Source organism: Diprion similis, chromosome 3 (assembly GCF_021155765.1).
Source record: "Diprion similis isolate iyDipSimi1 chromosome 3, iyDipSimi1.1, whole genome shotgun sequence".
Classification (NCBI taxonomy): domain Eukaryota; kingdom Metazoa; phylum Arthropoda; class Insecta; order Hymenoptera; family Diprionidae; genus Diprion; species Diprion similis.
The window spans coordinates 1270077-1289713 of NC_060107.1; the positions used below are offsets into that span (position 1 = coordinate 1270077).

General features: G+C 43.8%; 2 protein-coding genes across 2 annotated transcripts; one reads left to right on the forward strand and one right to left on the reverse strand.

Moving 5' to 3' along the window:
* The first annotated feature begins 591 nt into the window (after positions 1-591).
* Positions 592-2952, forward strand: LOC124405013 (dnaJ homolog subfamily C member 22). The gene is made up of 5 exons (XM_046879610.1): positions 592-950; positions 1706-1853; positions 1947-2311; positions 2375-2482; positions 2600-2952. Exons 1-5 carry the CDS (start codon positions 657-659, stop codon positions 2804-2806), a joined length of 1122 nt encoding a protein of 373 aa, XP_046735566.1. The 5' UTR covers positions 592-656; the 3' UTR covers positions 2807-2952.
* A 146-nt stretch (positions 2953-3098) lies between these two features.
* LOC124405010 lies at positions 3099-13031 on the reverse strand. The gene is made up of 9 exons (XM_046879601.1): positions 12707-13031; positions 8220-8667; positions 7768-8121; positions 7206-7462; positions 6646-6775; positions 5009-5149; positions 4733-4917; positions 4426-4649; positions 3099-4295 (listed from the first exon to the last, which is right to left on the reverse strand). Exons 1-9 carry the CDS (start codon positions 12782-12784, stop codon positions 4145-4147), a joined length of 1968 nt encoding a protein of 655 aa, XP_046735557.1. The 5' UTR covers positions 12785-13031; the 3' UTR covers positions 3099-4144.
* Between the last annotated feature and the right edge of the window lie 6606 nt (positions 13032-19637).

Sequence of the window (19637 nt, forward strand, 5' to 3'; positions counted from 1 at the left end):
GTGCCAGTGCGATTGGCCCACGTTTCGTGTATTCTATGAAATTACCAGCAACCACTGCTGTGTCAATGTGCCACGCGTCGCAAAGTGCGGTATTTCGTAGGTCAAGAAAATGCGGTTCGCTATGTGCGAGGGATGATGAGCGTAGCTTGTATTTAGTGCGGGGATGTTTACTTTCTGTTTTTCGTGCATCGAAGCCCGTCCGAAAACTGCAGCACGCTAGCGATTAAACAAAATAACTATATTCACATGACGCACAGCTTCGACGAACGGTTGTTGTAATAACGGTAAACCGATTTACCGGTGAATATTTCGCGCAGTGTGTCAGGTGAGTGCGAAATTGAAACGGAGGATGAGGTAGCTCCGACTGAACGAAATCGGAACTGCCGACAAGTATTTACAAGCGCATCTACAATATAGTGCATCGAAAAGAAGTATTCTCACACTCGTGTATCAGACTGCTCAAATTTGCCCGCGAAATTTGTCATTTCCCACAAAAATTTAAACGCATCTGAAAACAATGCGCGGAATACCGTTGACGCAATAGCACAATAATCTGAAAGTTTGCGGGTTTCGCATTTTGTTATACGAGTCTCATTTAATTCATTAGGATTATTAAACGGAACACACAAACGACACACTAATTGCAAGGAGGAATTATGGGCGAAGCGAACGGTACGCGGGTTGGAAAACGGCAGGTAGACGCGGGGAATTCCGGCACCAAGACAAAGTTTAGGGCCTACGTGCTCTGGCTCTTCGGTGGAATTTTTGGGGCCCATCACTTTTACCTCGGCAGGGATGACCATGGGTTTCTATGGTGGTGCTCGCTGGGTGGATACTTTGGGGCCGGCTGGCTCAGGGATCTTTTCAAGATACCCGGATACGTATCGGACGCAAATAATGATCCGGAGTACATCGAGTGGTTCAAAAATCAAGTCCGAACCAACAATAAGGTAGTCCTTGCTTGAAGTGTTATTATTATTATATTAATAAATACCTGGTCCTTGAGGAATCCGTTTTGAAAATCGATGCGGACGTTCATTTCCATTAAACTCGAACAATTTATAGTGATCAAGTTACGATTAATCGTATAAGAATTCGTGGTTGTTCATTCGCGAGCATAATTCCTCCAACTGGATCTACATTTTTTTTGCAGGTAAGAGAGAGAAACACAATCGCTTTAGATATATCCATCTGTGTATACACGGTAGTCGACAACGCGTGTTTTTTCAGTTTATTTAAAACTTGGTATAAAGTACGAAAACAAGACGTGAAAATGCCAATATCGTAAATTAACGTTGCAGTTGTACCAAATGGTGATACGAGATTATAACAAGCGATTATGATGCTTTTGAACGTCCGTTTGATTTCGATATACATAAATGCATCCGCATACGATTGTAATAACTTAGGCGCAACTAATTGCGTCGTTTCGATTCGGATTTCTGTCGTTGAAGCTTTAGATTATTTGTACGATGGAAAGAATTTTGCTTGCAAACTCATGAACTAAAGAAATTGTGAGGCCGTTATATATTCTCGTACCTACCCATGCAATAATATTATACATATGCGCACTTGTTTTCCTCTGAAGCGTATCTCCTCGTCTTATACGAACCGATGAAAAGATGGAGTTTATACGGTAACAGATTCGAGTGATCAATTTGAAATTCTGTACAATAATATTCTTGTTTCTTCTTACAATCTGCAGCCACCGTTTTCGACGAGTCGGTTCATCGGCGCGGTTGTGATATCTTACTTATGGGGCGAACTGGTCTACATGGCAATCCCCGAGGATGAGGTATATGGCATCAACTTCAAGCCACTAATGATCCTGATTCCAGCAGCCGTCGCATTAGGTGAGTGCATATAAATCGACTTGAGCGAAGACGATTTCCTCGTTTTTCTTTTCAATAAAACAAGACCACTAATTATTTTCTACGAAAATCCAGGTGTGTGGGTGGTCGGTAACGTCGGTCGCGAGGAGGGTTCGATTTGGGTGGCCCTGGCCGCAGCCTACGTTTGTTATCCGACGCTGACCTACCTCGGTGACGACAGCACGTGGATGTCGGTGATGGTCCTGACCTCGGCGATCTCTTTTGACACCTGGAGCAAGCGGTGGCGGCTTAAACCGAAGAAGAAACGAGGCCTCGTCCGCAGGCTAACGATCCTCGGGCTCGCGGCTTTGCTCTACACGTCGCTCTGGGGCAGCTACTTCGTATTCAACGCCAGGTTCACCGACAGCGAGGGCGAGGAGATCAAGATATCCGAGGCCGTCAAGCACTTCCTCACGTCCCCCATTTGGCTCGATCTTAAGGTCCGTTTTCGCATTTTTCTCGATTTACTTTTTTACCATTTTCTCTATTCGCATCTGATACAGGCCAGCTTGCACGAGACTTGGAGACACGCTCAGCACCACGGATTTTGGGCTACCTGGAGACAGTTGGTCGACCTAACTGACCCGAGGGGCGAGATAAACGCGTACAAGGTACGCGCGCTTGGAAACGATAATTTCCGCTGTTCTGTGATATTTTCGATAATTGTTATAAATCTTTTCGACACCGATTTATTGATGATTCATATTTGCAACAACTACTCTTTCCAGGTCTTGGGCCTGTCGCAAACGGCTTCGCAGAGCGAGGTGACGGCCAAGTGGAGAAGCCTCTCGCGAGAGAATCACCCTGACAAGGTTAAGGGTTCGGAGGATGAGAGGCGACTCGCGCAGGAGAAGTTTATGGAGATACAGCAGGCCTACGAGATACTTTCGAGTGCGAAGAATCGGAGACAGAGCAGGAATCGAAAGCCTGCTTGAGAATTGCAAAGAATTCAACTGCGGCAGGAGGAGGCCAGCAGAAAATCGCAACGCTCAATGCACTATTCGACATTCCTATAATAACGGTTATTATTTTTATGACGATGACATATTGTTAGGTAATAAAGTATTGTTAAACCGTATTGAAAAACACGGTGTGTTAATTTTTAGCATAATTCTTTTTATTTTACATTTTTATTTTTTCTTATAAAAAATTCAATTTATACAAGCGTATATAGACTCCTTTTATAAAATAATGCAAATCTCTTGTTTATCCTACGAGTGCCTATTACGTTTTCTCGATTTTTCCATCAACCACACACGCGTTTTTTTATACCCTTGCGTTTCTCGGTTTTAACTCTGACGTACGGTGTAAAATTTACGCAATTAGATCACGCAGTCACTGTTACACCGTGACTGACCCTTTGTAACGGATATTTTACGGCGATCTCAATCAAAGTGAAGAACGTCTTCGATTCAACGTCGACACACTTGCTGTTTATTCAGTTACGCAGAACGATAAACGATGAGGTATATACTGTAACTGTTGCTTAGGCAAACTATTTTATAACTTAGCTCTTTACATTCAGCTGTGAGGAGTTTATTGCGAATACACATTTGAAGAGCGCATTTAATGAAGATCAAGGGTCTTTCAGATCAAAGACAGTGTTTCAACTTGACGTGTCTACGCGCACTCATGTTTATCCGTTACGATTAGGTTCATTTCTCACCGATTTCCTCTTCATTCATTCACTTCCTAGGGGAATACCAAATTTTTTACAACTATAAAATACCTTTTGGAAATTTTCAGGTAATCCTGTTCCAAATTCTTACAACGATGCGTTTAGGTCACCGCGAAATTTTCAATATAGAGATAGCGTAATACAACATTGCGATAAGTGTGAATCGATAGGACAGAAAAATAAATAGATTGATACCATATAACTGATCGTTACAAACGTATCTATGCCCGTGGCTTTTTCAAGGCACCAAAGGTATCCCATTCGTTGTTACAATTTGAAAACGAGCAGCTATAAATAAAATATAGGTATGCATATAATGGGACCAAGGTACGAGTCGTTATCTCAACGTAGCTCGCGCTCGCCGGGTACTGATAAGCAATATTGCATAGTCGGCACGGGACTATAATAATAAGAGTAATATTAGCTATAATACAATACGTAAAGGTGTAAACCTATACTAGGTGTAACGTATCGTGAATTAGGCATATACCGGTTGGCTGTCTCTCCGTATTATACATACATGGGTGGTAATGTCTGGGTGGTGTGGTCGAGTCGCTCGCCACAAGCAGCGAGATAGAATAGCAACGCTTGCGATTCACTTGCTCTTTTTTTTCGACCTGGGCGGCTTTGACACGGATGATTCAATCTTCTCGGAAACAATCTTCTCCGTAAAGTTTGTGTGAATTTTTTCACCAGCTCGACATCCCACCAGCGGCGCACCGTCGGACGAGGGCACCAGTGTGATTCTGCAGATATTACACACGTTATAAAGAGATATAGAGATAGATAGATAGAAATCGATCCAGTTGGCGACAAACTCTCCCGAAGCACGAAATCGTAACGTCGAGTAAACCAGCTTCGAATAATTCGTCCTACCTGAGCTGAGGGACGCTCAAAGGGCGGATGAGGCTCTTCACAACAGGTGGGACTTCGCCAGGTCTCGGAAGCGCAGGGCTGCTCGCACAAAGGGCAGCGCTGGTCAGCTGTGAGACGAGGGAAAAGCTGCGGTTGTCGGGGCCCGAGCTGGTCCTGAAAACCCTCCGTATTTTCGACTTGAGAGTCGAGGGCTGTGGGGGTAGGTTCGTGGGCATCGGGGTCACCTGTGGGCATTGAAGTCGTGGGTCAGTCCTTGGGTCAGTCTTTCTTTTAGCCCGTTAGCCCGTCTTCTTCGCCAGAGACTCACCTTGCCCTGGAGAACTCTGGCCGCCAGCTCAGGCTCGCTTCCCCATCTGCACGAGGTCGTTCGCTCCAGGAGTCGGTGCCTGGCGAAGCGCTCGATTACCTCTGCGCAAACGTATCTACCGCAGAATCTGGCCCATTGTTCGGCTCGCAAGCCCCGTCCGTAATCTCTCAGGGTTGGATTAGCACCTGGAATTTATTGGGAGTGTAGATAATTGAAAAAATATCTCTACATGCAGCGTCCCTCTCCATTTCACCTATTCGAATTCGACCCACTTACCAGCGAATAAAAGGATCTTCGCGCATTTTGTTCTGCCCTGAATTGCGGCTTTCATCAACGGCGTGAATCCCAAAGTATTTCGAGCGTCAACCTCGATTCCCGGACACCTTTGCAGAAGTATGCTCACGCATTCTAATTGGCCTGAGAAAAAATATGAGATGAGATCGTAAATTTTCGTTATTCTTTGAAAGTACTCGAAGGATGGGACAAGATTGAAACTGCACAATCCGTCGACGGTTTGCGATTATATAATAAATCATCGAGATTACCGGTATTTGCCTGCAAAATTACTTTCCTGAGGAAATAATCACGCAAAGCGTGTTCGATAGAGTTGTTGTTTTATTTTTTTGCGTGTTAATAATCTGAAAACAGCGTAAACAAAATTCCGGAAGCCAAAAAAGTTTCAAACGCATGTTTATGTTTACGACAATTTTTTCCCGCCTATTATTACATCACTTCGACTTAAGACATTGCAAAATTAATGTTAGTCCGTCGATTAGTCCTTAATTTACACATTCAGTCAAACAGGCTGACGCAATCGCGCAGAATTGAGATCGATTCGAAACATTGGTAATAATCGCCGGAACGTTGAAACTCGAAAAGTTGCAAATAGTCTTTTTCTCAGTACATACGTAATAAGGGTATCGACTTCCGTCCTAGGAAAAACGGAAGCGTGGGAGCGTTTTCAGGGCCGAATAGTTTCGTTTTTGGGAGAGCTATCGTGGCGCCGAAAAAAGAACGAAGGATAAAGGCAGGCTGGTAAACGTCTGCAACTTGTAGACACGCACACAGATGCAGGAAAATGTTTGTTCGCCAGAGTGCGATAGTCGCGTGGCGGTGTGATTGGTGGGGGCTGAAAATAGCCGACAAAGCAATTCGATTGGACGATGTGAAAGCAGGGGCTACATGCATGAAGCGTGTTGAGAGCCCGTGGCAGGAGGGATGGAAACATCAATAACACCTTCTAAATTGATTGATTTACGCTCCGTGCCGAGGTTTATAACCGAGCTTTCGAGGAACTCTCGAACCGTCAACGATTCCCAGCTGGGCATTGAATTATAAATATTTTTTCAGAAATAAAATGCGTGGAGAAAATATAAGGTCTCTTCAAAGAGTAAAAAAAAAAAAAAAAAAATCGGCCTCTTCAAATTTGGCAAGCGAGCGGAGGGCGTTCCAAGAGTCCATGAAAAGTCAAATTAACTCGCCAAGACGCTTTTTGATTATTAGAATACGAACGCGATCGGTGTGTAAAATCAGTCGTAAATGGGGCAGCCAATCTATATAGGTATATTTTGAAACCTGGCCAAGAATAATTTGACAGATCACGAATTTAGCACCGTTTTCTTATTGACATGATTTCTTTTTTCTTTTCCCCTTGTTGTGATCCTTTTTTTCTTCTCTCTTGTTTCTCAACGGCCCGTTTCCATTTCGCATTTTTCGTCCTTGCATTTTCTTCGCAATCCAAGTCTTTTTCCGCAAACAATAAGAGACCGGCCAAGATTTTTTCTTTCTTCGAAATATTTTGCAAAATTATAGGTATATGTATACGAACAATCCGCAGATAACTAATTGACGATGATTCTTGAATCAAACGGTGCACGATAGATTGATATTTTTTAAATAACGCCATTGCTCACCGGCCTGAGTAGCGAAATGCAGTGGTGTGTTACCCTCGTTGTCCGGAAGGTTAACATCGACTTCCGGAAAGCTGAGGGCAGCCTCGAGCATCGCCGCGGCGCCATCACCAGCCATGTAGCTCAGGGCAGTCTGAAATCGAGGATAGAAACAGCGATTAAGACGTGTTACATGCAGAAATGAGCAACAGTGCCAGTTTCGTATTGCAGAAAAATCACGTATGGCGTGTAGGTATAAGAATACACGCGTAACGAGGCCGCATGCGGGTTGCAAATCGTGTATAATCCTTGGGCAAAAGTCGTTACAACGACTACTAATGCCGCGGGGTGTTTTGCAATGATTCGCACCCGCGAATTAGCGAGACGGTTAATTTAGCGCACGTTTAGCGCTTTGATCGGAATATTTAAACGGCCTGGGGCGCCGGTTAATGCGAATTAATCCGCGTGTCGTATATTGCTGGATTCCGAAAGCGCCGTTTCACCCGCTCGCTATTCACAGGCCGTATTTATAGCGAGGCGTTTTAACAACGGGGGAAATAAAAAAAAAAAAATCACACACTCACCCTGCCGCTGGCATCAACCGCGTTTATGTTTATCTCCCTGCCGCCTTGCGGCGTTCTTGCGTTCGTCATCATCTGCCGGAGGGAGGAATTGCTGCCCTCACGGGCCGCCCTGACAAGGGCCAACGGTCCTCCGAGGGTCGTCGTTGTTCCAGCTGTGGTGTTCGTCGTCGTCGTCGTCGTGGTCGTCGTGGTGGCCGCCGGCGACGGCGACGTGGCCACGGCGTCTCGCAGGCTTTCGAAAATCGGCGATGCACGATCTGCGGACCAAAAGAAATCGACGATTAATAATAGTCGACTTCGACAAGACGGATCTCATTACACGTCTCGACTGCCTCCAGAGCCTGGCAAGTCTTTTTCTTCTAACGCGATCTGTCAATAGCCTCGAGGCTTTGTTTATCGATGGGCGATAATTCATCGGGTGTTTGGCTTGTGCCGCGCTCGAGGAGAATAGATCTCGGCAATCGAGATTGGCAATCGGTGCCGAAATAAAAACGAGAGGAAAAAACGAAAAGAAGGGGGAAAAAAAAAATTAAGCGAGTGGATAGCAGACGAAGCTGATCACCTTGGAGAACACCTTTGTGATAGACCTTGGCCTCGTGGGCGTGAGTCTTTGAACTGAAGACGGACTTCTTCTCCTGAAAGCTCGTGTCCGAGCTGAAGGAGACGGACTTCTTGACGCCAACACGGGTTGGCTTCTTCCAACTACTCGGCAGACTTGTGCTCGGCGACCTGCGAAGTTCCCCACGATTTTTGTAGCTCTCTGGCACAACCGTCGAGGTTCCGTTCTCCCGCAATACCTGCGCCGTTTTCCCTCTCGAGGACGATGCTCTTCCCGGTGGCTCCCTGATATCGTCACTCCCGAAGTATCCCGGGGGAAACTTGTCGAGCAGCCTTCTCTGGTACCCGATAAGACACCCTGAGAATTATTAAGCGGTATACAAAGAATTAAAATATAGTCTCGCAAAGTTTCGTTTCGAACTGCGATTTAGACATCAGATATGAGTTTAGACTCACCGTCCCTCTCCTCGACGGACGCTGGTCCCCAGGGAAGATCCCTGGACTCCTTAGGGCGCACCAGAGTCACTTTGACGTTGTCTCGACGATTTCTTCTCGACGGTTCCTGGACGCAAGGGAGTTTGGAGTTCTTCTTCGGGGGGTTGAAGATGTCCTGGTGATTTCTAGCCCGGGATGACTTTCTTCGTCCAGAGACTGTTCCACCGGTGGTTTTTGGGGCGGCACGTGATTCGCAGAGCGCTGCTGTTTCGCAGACGGAGAAACTGGAGAAGCCCGTGTAACCGTTGCGGCCGTTCCGCGCGTTTTCGCAGCGAGTTGAGGCAACTATGCTGTAGTTGATCAACTCCCTGGACTTGGACGCCCCCGAGGACGAGGAAGGAGTAACCTTCGGTCGCGAGGATGAGCGACTCTGCCGCTCGCTGTGCTCGGCGATGATACGACGGACCTTCTGCAAGCGTTTGAAAGATCAATTCAAAGTTGGAAGAAAAATTAGCTAACTTAGCGGATCGTGGCTGATGAAAAGAGGCCGGAGCAATTCGTTTCCGTTTATCGTTATGCCAGGGAAAAAATTGTACCGCATACTCGTGTACAAATGTCGTGTTCAATTAGTTATTAGAGGGATTCGATTCGAAGAATAGGGTATATATGTAACGTATAACCACCGTAAGCCTCGCGGGCGTGGCATCGGTCGGAGGTTTATTTTAGCCGATATAGAAACTTGGGAAAGTCATTCGGTGAGCAATTAGAATTTGGAATATTTGCTGGAGATGTGGGAATTACGGATGTTAAAATTCATCATTAGATGTGTAGACAGATGTCTGTAGAGATGAAAAGTTAGATACCCGTGATTATGTTTACGCTAGAATAACACCAGCTGTTTACCGCCAAACTTAAATGAATAACTGGCCGCAATGGGTGTGCCAAAAACGCAGCTATTATATTCACTCTGATTTTTCTCCCGACTTAATTCTTTACGATTTCACGCGTTTCCTTCGTGTGCGATTCAGAGCCGAGGACGAAACTTTTCGTGAACTAAAGTCTAGAAGAAAGCACCGGCGTATTCGGAGGGGCAGTGTAATATCGCATACTGCGAATATGTGCGCATATGAGCTTCGCGTCGGGACTCTAAATTGTCGGAATTAAATACTGCGTAGGTATAATACCTACGTTCATCAATCTCGCTCCGTCATAAGACATGGCAAACCCGAGCTTACGAGCCTCGGGCTTTTACAGTCAACGACCGAGGAACGAGCTAAGTTATTTCATGCACAAAAGCTGACTATCAGAACACCAGGATTTCGATTTTTGAAAAATGACTGTATATTCATTGGACTAAGAACAAAAAGGACGACAGAATAATGCTAACAACGAGATGCGGTGACAAATCAGAGAAAACTGTTTGGCGGTGTTAATTCACAGTGTTATTCCTAGCAACTGGCACTCTTCGTTGCAACTGTAACACCACGGTGTTAAACTCATCACCAAAAAGCGCGAACCACAATTTATGTAGGTAGCATAAGATTAGCACTGTGAATTATAATCGCAGTTTGTCCACCCACTCGTATTAAGATTACGTCTATAGGTACTAATATATTCAAAGGGTAATAATCAGATCCAGCGTCCATTTATCTCGGAATAATAGTAGACGAGGACCAAGTCCATGTGCACTGGTGTCATTGAGTGACCACTTACCGAAAGACTTGAAAGACCGAACTGCAAATTTACGAGACTGCGTTGATTTTGCCACGCAGTTTGTATAATTTTACAAATTAAAACACAACTTGCGATGAGAATAGTTTGAATTACAACAGGAAGTAAGCTCTGCAGCTTGTCACACTGCGTCACAGGATGCACTTAAAAATATTGGTAACAAAATTGGTACCAGGACCAAAACGCGAGCGCACTTCGTGCGTATCGTCGCTTTTCTAGATAGTATCTGACTCCGATTCCCCCGGGTGCTGGTCGGCTCTGCACGCGTCGTCGTCTTCGAGGTGGGACGAGGTGAAGAGGTGGAGAAGGAAGGTAGGTAGGTAGGTTCTCTCTCTCTTTCTCTCTCTTCGAGCGCTTCTCATCGTGCGCTATATTTACACTACGCGCTACTGACGGTGTAACATCGCGGCGTGCGAAAGAAAAAAAAAAAAAAAAATTTGAAACTCCTCTGCTTTTGCGCACGCGTTATATCTCGCTGTATATTAATTTCGTACAACTATACGGCGAACAATGACTTTTTGAAAGGAAGGAAATTACAACGAGGCAAATCGACCCCGTCTTACTTGGTACGTCGTTGGCTCAGCAGTGCCGTGGGACCCCGAGTTGGTCCCAACATCGAGGGCCTTTCCACCGCTCTTGGGACCGCGGTAGAAGGAGTTGGACCCCCGTGAAGAGCGCGAAAACCTTGCAAATTTCGACCGACGACGCGGCTCCCCCTGCAGCGGCGTCAAAAAATCGGTCAACTCGTCGCTCGGCGTGACAGGCTAAAACAATTTGGTAGACGACGTGATTGTGCATCATCGATATGAGTGAAATTTTTCCCTCTCTCTCTCTCTTTACTCCAGACGTCTGTCGATTAATTTCTTATGTCGCTTTTACAAGAATTTTATACAAACAAAATATCTATCCTATAATTTCCAACATCCGCAGCTATAATCTGCGATTTTATGCCAAACAGCAGCGACGTTTATTTTTTTAATCTGCAACAGGTTATTACCGCGTAATATAACACGCACATACATACACGCATATGCATACGTACGTGCATATTATACATTTTGTGAGCGATTTTCATTTTTATTTGTTTACCTTTAGTTACTAAATATATCCTAGTCTTGAAACGTATCTTCGTATCACGTTCTACTGCTGTTGTTTTATTTCTGTTTTCTTATTTTGTTTTTGTTTTTTTCCTCTAAACCTTCTCGTTTTTCTTTTAGGATCCCCCATTTATTTTTTGGCACCTTTCTTTCTGTCGGCGTTGCGTTCTTACCCGCGGTCTCGTGCCGAATTAATGTTACTACATACGCGCGAATCCGAAAATAAACGACGGTTATACGCTGTCGTCGTCATTTTTGCACCGCGTGATGCAAACGATTGTTATCTCGATCCGCATGCATCAGATCAGTATCTCGAAATCTACGTCTTCTCCCAGGCTCTGATCGACGTCGGTCCAAATTTACGTCTCAAATTTAGGTACCAAGTTAAGTAAAATATTATGACTATAATTGAAGTTGACGGCAGATTAGTTTGTCGGTTAGGTGAAAAAAAGAAACTTTTTTATTACTATTTCTATACATAAACTTGACTGCATGTCTATTATCATTATGTAACAAGAATGTAAATTGGTTTTATTCGTAAAACACCAATACAGAGTTTTATTTAATGCCACGCTGCTTTATATTTTTTTTTACGTACAAGGGTCTCGTTAATATTTAAATAAATAAATAAATAGATGACAAGGAGGAGCTTTTCAGAATTAGCTGACGGATACCCAGAATGGGTAGGCATGTCTACGCCCGATTATAAGAATTTAATTACAATTCCCATTGGATATTCGGGGTGAAATACCCAGAAGAGAAAGAGATAGCGATCTGACAAAAAACCGCACCTTTTCATGGGTCCCTAACAAATAAACCGTTATACCTACATGTCATATAATTACTATATACGTTGCACATTGGCATCGCGAGTCGCGCCCAGTTCTGGTCGTACATTACACGTTCGGGTTTAGTATAAAGTCTGCGAACACGTGCGCGTTATTTCTGTGGTCACGCTCAGCACGTGCCTGTCTCTCATCTCCTCTCCTCTCCTCTCCTCGGCGCCTTAGCGACACCCGCGATTCATCCTCAGGGTTCATCCTCCCCGAAAACCGCTCTTGTACACCATAAATTTCCCCCCACGGTCAACCCGGGGGAATCTGACACCGGGACTCTCGGATAATTCACTTTCAACGTCGGAGCGACGGGGTGCAGTAAAACGTCACATGCATGCACGGCCCGATCGGAAATCCTTCTCGTGCCAAGTCGATGGAGTTGGAAATAGAAACAAGACTCCTTCCGTGCCAAGATCAGCGGAAACTAAACCATCGGGGTCAGAGGTCGTGATTCAAGGACTCGAGCTCGCCCCCAACTTCCCTTTTGTTTCTGGTAAAATTGAGGAAAGATTCAGGACCGTTACTGGATGACCTTTTTGGTCGAGCCCTACAGTTCTTTCGAGAGAGCAAAGGTCAGACGTAAACAGCGTATTTTATGCAGCTACCTATCATGCAATATTCGTGCACAGGCGAATTATTAAGCTTCACGCGACGGAAACTCGCGACAACCGTTTCCTTGGGGAAAAGTGATTCCAGAGGTTGAACGTGAGGCGAGTGACGTCCGAGTTCGCGATTATAGAGTCCATTTTTACCGCAATCTTTAATCGCGAATGCTTGTTTTGAGTGGTAGGTACATAATGGCGATAAACGGTCAGACTTGTTTTACGATTGTCGACGCACTTACCCTCTTCAATTGGTCATTGAAGCCCTCGGGAGCCAGGAATCTGTTCCTCTCTTTCATTTTTCCTCCGCTGACGACCATCTCGACCTAAATAAGCGAAGAGGAAGGTCTCGAGGCGGCACCTGAACTTCCGACGACGCACTGCATACGTCGACGTGACATAACACGCGTCTCTCCTCCTACGTCACGTGTATCGAAATCGCGAAGAGTCAACGTTACGTTAATGTAAAAGGTTTAACGTAACGCTGAGCAAATTTGATCAATTGATTGAGCTTCGTGCGTACAATAGGTACCGACGCTCGATGTCTGGATCGAGCAAATATCTCGAGATAATAATTCCAGACCGGCTTCGGACGCTCTTAATTAGCCGTTCTCCTGCCTTCGAGGCAATAATATTTAACAACAATACTCTTCCGCTCTTGCGTAGTCTGCGGTGCAAACATCCGTACAGATTGGATTTGGCAAACGGGTTTTATAGAATCAATCAAGGTCCGCACTGCTTAATTCGATGCGGAAATTCTTATCGGAAAACTTTTAACGACTCGGTATAATAACACTGAATTCAAACAAAGATCGAAGAAGAAAGGAGTCTTTCACCCACAATTGTCGAGACTGTTGGCGTCCTACGGTTGAATACGAGAATGTTAATCGTGTTAGGCTTCGAGGGCAGTTGCGTAATTGAGTTTGAAGAGAGTCGCGACGAATTAGCTCTTCATTCTCGTCGTCGATTATGAACGAGCGAGGAGCGACGGAACCGGGGAACTTCTGTTCGACGACGAGGGTGAGCGGCTATGAAGACTCTGCGGCACTCCGCGTCCGGAGGGCGATACTTTGGATTGTTGTTCGCAGCTCTGGAAGTACGAAGGTGTCTACGAGGGTGGAATTCGCGCCCGCGGCACGCGACACGCACGCGCGATTAGCCCCAAGGTGCTGCGCCTGTATGTACACCCTCTCTAAACAACCCTCTCTCATTCCTTCAACAAGGGTGCGGATTCGACGTTGCCTTATTCTTGCAGTAGGTACCTACCGTAAATTATCGATTCTCGAGAAAACAAATTACCTATTGGATTAGAACGTCGAATGCCGGGTATAACGGAATGGGCTCTCCTTGACTTCTTCTGCACCCTTAGGGGAAACTGAAATTCAGCCCCTACCAAGGTTCGCGTAAACCTACTTTGAAGGAAACTGAACCTTTTTGTCTTTTGAAGTAAGCGCTAAATTCCGACTATTTCTGCAACCTTCCGGGAACTGAATACGTTCTCTTCTTTCTCGAATTTCAAAGTTTCCATAAACCGGATCGCCGTACTGTCTTCAATTAGCTATGACTTCATTGTAATCGCTGCCAAGTTCGACGACACAATTGCAGATGACTCAGGAATGTGGGGCATATTTTAGTCCTGTAGTCCGTTCTCACGAATACCTATGACGTGGTTAAAATTCTCAGCTCGAATCTGACTTTAATCCAGGGTTAGTAAAAAATCCATGACTCTTCATTTATCCGCATTAAGTTTTATTATACCGTTGCTTCACCTGCGGTGATTTGCATTTCCTCAAGGATCCCGATGTTCCTTCAACCCGACCCGGTGACCCGAGACCCTTGACTTATGGAGCATGGCCCTGATGGTTCGCAGGTCAAGAACTCGCGATTCCTATCCGCAATCAGCCCTATGACCCAAATGATTCTTAAGGTTCACACTTTAGTCATAATTCGATGAAACACCTTTCGTATTGGAGAATTCCTGCAGACGTGATGCCGGAAAATTTGATACTCCGATGAATCTAATTTTCCATACTGAATAAAACTTCCCAATCGACTTTCTCCAAGTTTAAACACGAACTACGTTGCACCGCCCGCCCATCACGAGGTCCGAATTACGGTTTATCACGAACAGTTGCAACGTCTGTCCTCTTTTGATCTCGGTGCCAAAATATTGCAACAGCTGATTATCCCCTCGTACTATCCATCCGGCTGTTAACTCCAGTTTGCTTCGTTGTCGTGGATGACATGTGCGGACGAATTTATTGCGTCCAATGTATTATTCGTTCTTTCAAAGTTCATCCTCCTTTCGGCTCGTTTAATTAATTCCAGTGTAACGCCCAGCCGTCACATACCTCGTACCTTCCTTTTTACACATAGCGTGCCATGCATGGGGGGCTGCTTGGCTTGCTTTGGTACCGTGAGTAATACCCTCTTCGGTGCCGTGTCGGACGTTTTTTACGCAACCACCACCGCGTGTTTCCTCACGCACGCACGCGGGAGGCACGTAGGCACGCAAGCACGTGTAAATATGGGCGTGCAGGGTACAAAGGCAATATAGATAGATTGATGGATGGATGGATGGATGGATGGATGGTTGGATGGATAGGCTCATAGGTGTAGATATGCAAAGTTACACTCAACCCACTTCTCCTTGACTACTGGGTAATCACGCTACTCTGATTATTACAGGCACACGCCTGCCATTCTCGGCATAACTAAATCGCCATGCCCGACTAGTTGCTACATTTTACCCACGTTTCACGGGCTAGGTGTGTAGGTCTCGGCGTGCTACACGGCTTGTCCCAAATCCGAACCTCAAGGATGTTTCACTTAATTACAAAATAAGTCCAGGGATGCGTTCCTAATTCGAGGGGATCCTTGATGATAACATCTGAACAACAGTTTTAGGATAGTTAAACTGTTGCTTGGTCGTTGACGAATGATTCACCGATACTTGAATGACATTTTTTATTTTTAAGGACATAGTATAAAGAAATTCGAATTCTTTACAGTGAAAAAAAATTCGTTTACATTCTTTTTTACCTTCAATTATACATATACATAAAAGGTTTAGTATTCTCGTAGATTTCCTTTCACGACACAGTCGCTTTTTCTACAACAATTTACATCCTCGGATTTAAGCGGAGTCGATTTCTAACTTCCAACAACCGCCAGCTAGCGCTCGGATAATTAGAATCCTGAATGGACTGGCATTGTGTCTGCCGCGAACAGGTGCCTCGCCTCGAGCCAGGCGGCAAGCTACATTCTCTCTATTGTAAATTTATCGATAAAACACGAAGCCCGGCTCTAATTAATCTCGGACATAATTCTCGCGCCGCCCCTGAGAAAATTGTTGAAAATGGTAAGACGGCGTTTTGATAAATATGCTTGTTATTCTCCTTCTAAATCGAGGTAAGTTTTGAATTAGAAGAAGCGTTGACTAGTTGCAATATACAGAGACGAAGAAAGCATGCAGGCACCGAGTGTACATATACATATATAATAAGCTTTCATCAGCAGCTTGAGTTACATAATTTTCCGAACTAAATGGTTCTATTTTCAGTCACATTTTCGATCCTAGAGTCACGCGACTGTCCATCACGAGGATGCGGGAGTATTGTACCTACCGACCGACCGCGTTAAATTTAAATCTTCACTCTTCGCGTACGTAATGCTATACACAAAGTTGGGTATCAAGTAGGTATTTATGATAGCCGGTGTAGCAAAATAAAGCTCGCTAAGCACACGCATGATGCGCTGTGAGTTGGTAGGTTGCAAGTATATTGTATCTCTACACGTTCCTATATCGCCTTTCCCGAAATAGACATCTGGGATGGTTATTTTCCTTCCTCTTCTTCCTCCCTTTCCTCTTTCTTCTCCTTTCGTCACCTCCGTCTTCATCTTCTTCTTCTTCTTCTTCTTCTTCTTCTTCTTCTGTTCCTTCTTCCACAAATGCAGGTGGAGTCGAGTTTACGAAAGAGAATGCCGACGAGGCGATATTGAACACTTGGAAACGTGTATACACCTACGTGGAAAAACAAGAAACGACGGTGATAAATGCAGATGTGTGAGCTTGGGGAAAAACGATTCTTCATCAAATATCTATCTGCGAAAATGAATTACACCCGTCAACACGAATTTTTGGTGTGGGTTTTAGTTGTCAAATTTTGATTACTCCCACGTAACTAATAAATGAAAAAATGGTTTTATTAAACAGTTTCTTTTTTTTCTTATTTTTAGCATAGAAGCTAGAACGTTATTTCGGATTTTGAGTAAAATTACATATTCTCTCAAACATTCATTGTAAATAACAATTAAAAAATTAACTTCAGTTAATTGCATTTCAATCACTTTTATCCAAGAATAATAATCAATAATAAACTAGAAATGTAAAAGAATTGATAAAAAAAAAAAAGTACGGACTTTATCGTATTAAACTCCAAACATAATCTCCGACCACGCTCTCATTATCCTGTTCCTGATAAACGTTAATAACAATAAAGTCCATCAAATCTTGGTGAAAACGTTTTACCCTTTCAAGACTAATAAATTCATCAACATAAAAAAGACAAAAACAAGCTTTATAAGTAATACGTAAAAGTTTTGGTTATTATCCGATGTGTAGAATGGAAATTTACATATCTAAATACAAAACTCAAGAGAGAGAGAAAAAAAAAAAAAAAAAAGAACCAAAACACGTCTGCGTACTTTAATTGCATTAAATCAGATCGAATCAGAGAACACTAGTTTCCTTCACGCATTAGCCACCCGCTGGCTATTCGCAAGGCTACAAGATCGGAAGTTACAGAATCGCGGTGACCCCGGGGGTTGTCCAGGGGTCGACCTTGGAGGGCGACCAAGGAGTCCCAGGGACGAAACGGGAGAGACATTGTATCGAAGGAATATTAATTAGGCAGATAAATACCGGCGTGTGGCATATAATACGTTGTGTATACCTATAAGCTATCCCTTACACGCATGCATTTACGTAGACACGTTTCTCGGGTTCAAATCCATGTACCCACCTCTATTCAAATCGCGACCATGGCCGACGTCGCTCGCGAGCCTAGCTAGCTGTGTGTTGTTTGCCAAAATATATGCAGCAGAAGGGAGTCTCAGTCGTGATAATTTATACCCGGCGACACTCCGCGTGTTTTACGCTAGTAGAGTTATATATAGGCTATAGAAAGAAGAAAGCACAGAAGGTGGTGAGAAAACAGGGAGAAATCGCATCGCGAGTATATACGTATAAATATAACGCTCGTTAAACACACGTCGAGGATGAAATAACTCAGGGATTCTCGATGTTGATTCATCGTTTTTGTTAGGCTTAATTTCTCTTCCATCGAGTATCCCTCGTACCGATAATAATTGCATGAGTGTCAACAGACCAGAGATTTGCTCTTTTTTTTTTTATTTGTACAATAATAAATTCTCACGCATCTATCCAGCTGTTACGTTGTAGATTAACGCGATCGCCCCGAGCGATTTCAATGGCCTATTACTGAATTGGAGAAAGAAGGGAAATCGAAATGGACGAATATACGAGTACCTACGCGAGAGTGTTTCGATTCTTCGATTCTTCGATTCTTCGAATGACGATGCGTAACTTGTTCTCTGTAGGTACAGCTGTACACACAGAGGAACATAAGTACGTTAGACGTACGTAGGATATAGGTATACCTACATGCGTGTTACGTACATACGTACAACTCGGGATGCGGGTTTAAAATTAGTTTCGGTTTATTTTAAGCCAAACTCGAGTTGTGTATTCGTAGTACATGTGGATGTGTACGTACACGACTAGACGCGTATGTAGAAATTTAACTGCACGGTAAGCACACGTTCTTATTCGATTCGTAAACCAAACACAACAGTTGGCATTGGTTAAAGTCGAGAACCGAGGTACGTACGTGGGTTCCATCTGGGAATCACGATGCGCCTTCGAATCGCCCCTCGGCTCCAAGTTTATAAACATCTTTTAAGATGCGCAAATTGCGCAATGCGCGTTACACGTTGGTAGGTACTCTATGCAAGTATGAACGTTGGACAAAAATAATGCTGCCGTACATCCCATTCTCTTCTTATATTATAACGTTATAGGTGCGTACGTTATACTATCAGCCGCAAATAACAGACGTAAATATAATTTTAGTTTGTATTACCGTATCGTTATATTTATACATACACATGTATATTGGCGTGTTTACGTTCATTTTATGGGTTAATTACTTATGAATAGTTCGAAACCGCATTTCGTGATATATGTAATGGGGTTTTGTGTTCGTATGGGATTTCGTGTTGAACGGATCCCGTCGATAAAGAAGCTACCGGATCGCTGACACGTTATGGCCACAGCCCCTCTTACCCGCAGAGTATTGGCCACGAAAATTTGCCCAGGGGTTAAGGGTGACAAAAAATAATCGATTTTCGTTTAATTCGATTATTTCTTCCCGATAAATCGAGTACGATAAACTATTTTTCCTCACAATCGCGGTTTTTGGTTTTCACTTCCATGAACGACGCGATAGAATATCAATTTTTGTGATTAGAGTATCAATCGTTAACACTGTCTTACTTGCAAAGTAACTATTTGATACAATAAGTGAAAGATAAATGAATATTTTCACCTGAAATTGAAAAGAATTTTCAAACTATAAATTATCGCAAAACTTGTCCGCCATTAAGTCTACGTATTGAAATTTACGAGATTTTCGATTTAAATGAACCGTTAAATAGAAAAAAAACGAATTAATTGATTAATGGATTAATTTTTAACAGTTGTCAAATCCTTCCGTCCTATATGGAGGCGGTGAGAAAATATACGCCTCACAATCAGAGTCGGAAGACGAATTGGACTTCGATTCTTTCGCCGTGCGTTCAATTTAAATCTAATTGGCATTGTAATGACCGTATCGTGCCTAGATTATCGATTAACTTGCAGTCAGTGCGTGCATTGCGAAGTTGGTATTTTATTTTGATTAATTTTTATTCAAGATCGCGAGGGGATAGAAAGGCCGCCGCGTCATTGTGTCACGAGTATGAATTATAATAGCACGAGAGCTTACGATGTTTGTAATGCAAATTATGCGCTCGAATAGTCGATATATGTGTGTAAAGCGACACATGCTTAAATGCAGCGAGTATCAGCTGAACGATTTTGAAAGTTTATTC